The sequence below is a fragment of the Monopterus albus genome, unplaced genomic scaffold, assembly GCF_001952655.1.
Source record: "Monopterus albus unplaced genomic scaffold, M_albus_1.0 scaffold26.1, whole genome shotgun sequence".
Taxonomy (NCBI): Eukaryota; Metazoa; Chordata; class Actinopteri; order Synbranchiformes; family Synbranchidae; genus Monopterus; species Monopterus albus.
In genome coordinates, this window is record NW_018127906.1 from 3,824,442 (window position 1) to 3,830,678 (window position 6,237).

The window sequence follows — 6,237 nt, forward strand, 5'->3', positions numbered from 1 at the left end:
TTCCTCTCTGATCCTGGCTCTCAGCTACAGGAGAGCTGTGAGAGAGGAGCTGCTGGTCACTGTCTGGTTCTGGTTCACTGTGGTCACTGTCCTCATAAGTAGGAGTCAACATAAAAGGATTGGTCTCCTGCTTCAGTCCAAGCTGTTCTCCCTCCTGAATGCTATGGACGTCCTCCTGTTCCTCTTTAATCTCTGGAGGCTCTGGGTCCAGTCTTGTAAAGCCTGTATTATGTGTCATCATTTTCTCACTGATGCATGAACTTAAAAATGTGATAAAATTAACAAATTCAAATAACAGCTCTCTTTAAACTTTAGAATAAAAAGTAAAAAATTACAAATTAGCAGCAAGTTTATATCAGTCAAAATTAGTACAGTAAATCTTTCACATTCGGCTGCTCCTGTTAGGGGACACCACAGCGAATCATCACACTGAGGATTCGCATGTTGAAATTTGGCATGTTTTACACCAGATGCCCTTACTGACCCTGAACTGAACCCGGGACGCAGCGGCGAGAGCGCTGAATCCTAGCCATTAGTCCATCAGAGACCCCAAAATTAGTACAATAAATAAAATAAAAAATTTAAAAACAATCAATATAATTCTTTTTTATTTGTATAGGACAATAATGATAATGGGATAATCACCTTTATTTGGCCAAGTATGTTACACAAGGAATTTGTTTCTGGTACAGAACTAAGGTAGCCATCTGCGGCACCAGCTCACATGGCTCTAACCATCAGGGGCAGCTTGAGGGGTTCAGTGTATTGCCCAAGGACACTACGACAAATGGACTACAGACACCATAGTTCAAACCTCCAACCCTCTGGCTGGGAGACGACCACTCCCACTGAACCACAGTTGCCCCAGTTGTATGTCAACAACAATCATCTTAGGACATTTAATATAGTAAGCTCTAGAGCTTGTATTATAACGAAAACCCAACAAATCCCCCTTGAGCAGCACTGGGTCACACTGGGGAGGAAAAACTCCTTTTAACAAAAGAAACATCCAACAGACCCCGGCAAAGTTCAAGTCGGAATGGATCCGTATTTTCTGCTTGTGTTCATGTTAGCAGCATGGCTAACCAAAACATTAGAGAGACTTCTTTGTATATTTCACTAGTAGTCACGGTCAGATTTTGACCTGCATAATACTGTGATGACCACCACCAGCCAGTGGGAAAGTTAGGGTCAGCGGCAAGCATCATGGGGGTGCGTAAAAAGTTAAGCGTAAGAGTGTTGTATAATCCAAGTTATTGTGTTTCACTGTTCTTGCTATTGTTGTATTATGGGGGGGCGGGCGGGTAAATAGACTGTTCAGTTCATGCTGTGTGTGGTGGGTTACATCGAGCACTCTGTGATCGTCCTGTTCGACTAGATTGATCGTTGTGTTATGCCTTCGTTCTGTGGATGTGTGTGTGTATGGTTGAAGAAGAGAAAAAATAAAAAAGAGGATACTGACGAAGAACCGGCCGGCTATTGTGGTACTTGGTCCACAGTCAGGATTCTGACGAGTGTTCCGGGTGAGAGTGCACGCTTAGCCAGTGATATAAGGGGGCTTTATCTCCAACGCGCGCTCAGAGAGTGATAGAGCCGTGCGGTGTGCGGAGCCAGGTCGAAACAGTATTAGCAGTACGCCGGTGCTAGCATCCCGCTAGTTAGCTTAGCTGCACAGTTAGCATTAGCTCCTCTCCTCCACGCTGGAGGGCGCTACAATTGGTGTCAGAAGTGGGATTACGCCATCCAGTCAAACGCCCCTATGGAGAGGCGCTTAGGCGAGCTAGAGAGGGAGATTATCGAAAATAATTTCCACCTTGAGCGCTTGAAAAAAAGGATGCAGAGACAGAGAAGGACCCCGTACCGGGCAGATGGCACCAGCGCCCCACAGCGCGCACACCCAGTGGAAGTCTACCACTTGGGCGATCCCCAGCAACCCACCCCAGCGCCAAGCCCCAGCATAAACCTCCTGCCCCAGCCAGCCGTCAAGCTGCCCCGTTACAATGGGCTGACTCCCCTGGAGCCCCACCTTGCCCAGGTGGACTTGGCAGCCCTCCACAGAGGATGGAGCCCCAGAGAGAATGCCACCCGCTTAGCCCTTGCCTTGGAGGGGACCATGCTGCAGGCCCTCCTCGATCTGTCCCCAGAAGAATGGACTGAGCTACCCTCCCTCACTGCTGCCCTTGACCGCCGTTTTGGTCAGAGGACATCAGCCGAACAGAGTAGGGAAGAACTGGCTAGCCGGCACCGCTGCGAAGGTAAGAGCCTGGGTGCCTTCGCTGCTGACCTGCGGCTCTATGTCAGACGAGGGTACCCCACCTTCCTGGCGTCGGCACGTGGTGAGTTGAGCCTCCACTCCATTCCTGAGGGGCCTCGCCCCAGAGCGGCTTCAACAGCATGTCCGGCTGCTGGCACCTCACGACAAGGACAAGGTGCTGAGAGAAGCCACTCACCCTCCAAATCTTACATCCCCTAGTCCAACCCTAGGTGACTAGGCCGTGGGTGAAACACAACTTAGGCACGCTTCTTCAACCAGGATCACAACAGGACCAGAAAGTTAGAAAAACCAAAACTATTTGCCACCCCAATTATCCTTCATTACTTTGCTTCTCCAACCACAAAAAACTTAAAACTTACAATGGCATAGTGCTGTAAACACTTGGCCTTTGAAACAGGTCTGGGTGTCCTGGAAAGAAAACCACTACTTAGTCACTAAAACATCAATTTGGTTAAAATGGGACATTCCCTGTGATTTGATCACCTCAGCGGGGCCTACCTCGGGCGAGGGTGTCTAGTGGTAAGTGGCCAAAACACCCAATGAACTCGGGGCGCACTACTGAAGAAATGTCCTTCAAATTTATCATATTCAGCACACTAATGTTGAGCTCAACAACTAAAAACAAAACACTAGGGCCGTAAAAACTGCACCATTTACTACTGACCATAACTGCGTACACACTACTGAAGGAGCACTACAAAACACCCACATACTACTGAAAGTTTCAAAACATGACAAACAAAATAGGTCTTCTAAAAAATAGACCTAATACCTACTAGATAATCAATACCAAAGGATTGTTAAAGCCCATTAGACAACGTTCTTCAAAATACCTACTGGAGAGTGATAAAACCCAGTAGGCAAAACAGGTGATCTAAAATAGACCTAATACTTATTATCCACTCAGTACTAAAGGAGCAGTAAAGCACATTAGACAGAGTTTTCCAAAATACCTACTAGAGAGTGTTAAAACCCAATAGGCAAAACAGGTAATCTAGAATAGACCTAATACATATTATATACTCAGCACTAAAGGAGCGTTAAAGCTCATTAAACAGAGGTCTTCAAAATACCTACTTGAGTGTTAAAACCGAGTAGGCAAAATAAGTCATCTAAAATTGACATAATACTTATCATCCACTCAGTACTAAAGGAGCGTTAAAGCCCATTAGACAGACTACTTCAAAATACCTACCAAAGAGTGTTAAAACCCAGTGGGCAAAATAGGTCATCTAAAATAGACCTAATACATATTATATACTCAGCACTAAAGGAGCGTTAAAGCCCATTAGACAGAGTTCTTCAAAATATCTACTTGAGAGTGTTAAAACCCAGTGGGCAAGATAGGTCTCTGAACACAGACCTAATACTTGTTATCAAACCAGCTTAGGTACGGTAAAGCCCAACAAAAAAGTAACCCCCTACCTTAAACCACCCGTTGTCACCACCCTGGCCCTAAACTTAACCATCTTGGACTTAGTGCCTAATCCTAACCCTCACACTCAAACCCCTCTTAAGCCCAACCCATATCGCTACCCTGACCCTAACCATTCCATATCTCAGGCCCTAAACACAACCTCAAACCTTAAACCGCACATTCACGTTACCCTGGCCCTAAACCGAACCATCGGAGACTTAATGCCTAATTTGAACCCTCACACCCCAACCCCTCTTAAACCCAACCCATACCCCTACCCTGACCCTAACCATTCCACATCTCTGGCCCTAAGCATAACCTCAAGCCGCACATTCGCGTTACCCTGGCCCTAAGCTTAACCGTCCGGGACGTAATGCCTAATCTTAACTCCCACACCCCAACCCCTCTTAAACCCAAACCATACCCCTACCCTGACCCTAACCGTTCTACATCTCTGGCCCATCCGTGTTACCATGGCCCTAACCTTAACCACTCAGGACTCAATGCCTAAACCATAACCCCTGGCCACCTGACTCAAATTTTGACCAATTCAAACCTAACAAGGTCGAACCCTAATCAAGGACCCAGATTCCATAATTTCAAACCCCCAAACAGGAACATACAACTCCCCATGGGAACATAACATCCTAAAATGGAAACATCAGCTAACCCAGCACCCAAAAACTGAACAAAGCAAACACAACCCACAACATGTACATACAACCACAGCGGACAGAAAAACACGACTCAGGGCAGCACGCCGTTACATGAGCCAGAGTGGCAAGCGTCGGCCCGTGCACTCAACTTTGACCCTCCATCCCAAACCGTATAGTCAACGGACGATTACAGGGAGAGTTGAAGAATTCCCCTAACCTTATCCTAATCTTTAGAAGCTTGCCAAAAGATATCTTCATATGCCAGCAACTTCTGTGCCAGGTGAAAGGGTCTTCCCCAGAGCTGGAGAGGTAGCAACAAAGAGGAACAGACTGAAGTCTAACTCAGCTGAAATGATCTTGTTTTTAAATAAAAATCTTTGAACCCCCCAAATCTCCTTCCCAGCTTCACCAGCATTTTGTACAACTATTGTCATAACAGTCCCTAATTGCACAAGCACTTCCCAATTTGTTCCATATTTTTGTGTTTTGGAAATAGATTTTGTATTTCTATCAATCTTGCATAGGCATATTGTTATTACACACAGTATTTTAAGATGGTACAATCACAATATGACACAAGTATATTATTGTCTTTAAAAGACAAAGTCAAACATTTCACAATGCACATAGAACCTTTATTGTTAAACATACAAAACAGTGCCTTACAGTTTCATGACACCTTGCCCTATATTGTTCAATACAAATGCACAGTTCAGGGATGGCCAGCAGATGTCGCCATGTATGATTGTATCAAATGCTTCGAAACACGGAACCATATCAACACAACTGCTTCATATTGATTCGGTGGTTCAGAAACCTTCAGTGTCTCCATCATTGCTTTCCTGTACTGTCTACATATTCCACTAGGTTTACCTTCCTGGGTTTCAACTAGCAACCTTCTGATCACAACAGTTCTTTAGTTTTCTCTGAGCTCCTCTTCTGCTGCCTGGGAACCAATATTCTGCATTAGAATTCTGAACACGTATCTCAAAGCTGTTTTAATAAATTCAAGGCACAGCCACATCAAACATCTGCAGACTCATAATCACAGCAGTTTTTAAAATTTAAATAAAGTCTAAAGATTACCTTTCACACAAGTCACAGCTCACCTCATGAGCTCACAGCTGAAAATCACCCATGGCCTTTCATAACAGCCCAGAGTGATCGAATTTGGATCCAGCATCATGAAACGATTGTGAGCGTCTTAGTACTGTATAATCTATGTATGTCCTGATTAACCTGATAAGAAGAAAATCCCAGCCAGTATCTGACATAAAGCCAGCACTACATGAAAAACCACTTCTGCAATAAAACTCAGCTTGGTAACATTTCCATTGTCACCTGTTCAGGGCTGTCACGGCCCATTGTCTGTGCCAGGATCATCTGCTGACACCGAGGCAGTTGGGACTGGGTCTCCCACTGAAGTGCTAACGTTAGCCATGCTTAGCCTCCTCTTCATCCCAGCTGCTAGCACCATCTTTACTGACACTCATATTTGTTTTCTGCAACCAAACGACTTCCTAATATCATCACATGGAAACTCCAGCAAAATTATTCAAACTTTAGCTTCACATCAGATTATCAGGTCACAGAAACTGGATACAAAATGTGTGACCGTGGTCATCACATCATCATAATCAACGCATAGATTTCTTTTTACTTTCTTTTATACAACACAGTATTTACAATATTCTGATTTGGGAGTTGTTTAGCTTTTATAAATAAAATGTGGTATAAAATTTAAATTGTGTTTCCTATAATCATGGACAGTGAAGACTGTGGTTGATATGGTTTTTATTGTGCACGTTTATGTCTACAATGCAAATCAGTTTCCCTCTGGGGTAATAACGTTAATCATCATCTGTGCTGTGTGTACATTAATGAGGAAA

General features: G+C 44.4%; 1 protein-coding gene across 1 annotated transcript in view; it reads right to left on the minus strand.

Annotated features, from left to right (window-relative positions):
• Positions 1-203, minus strand: part of LOC109957299 (zinc finger protein 239-like) — a 3,187-nt gene extending 2,984 nt beyond the window's left edge. The window contains exon 1 of the mRNA XM_020595064.1: positions 14-203. Coding sequence (XP_020450720.1) covers positions 14-112 — 99 coding nt within the window. The 5' untranslated portion in view covers positions 113-203. The remainder of the gene's footprint in view (positions 1-13) is intronic.
• Positions 204-6,237: the final 6,034 nt, after the last annotated feature.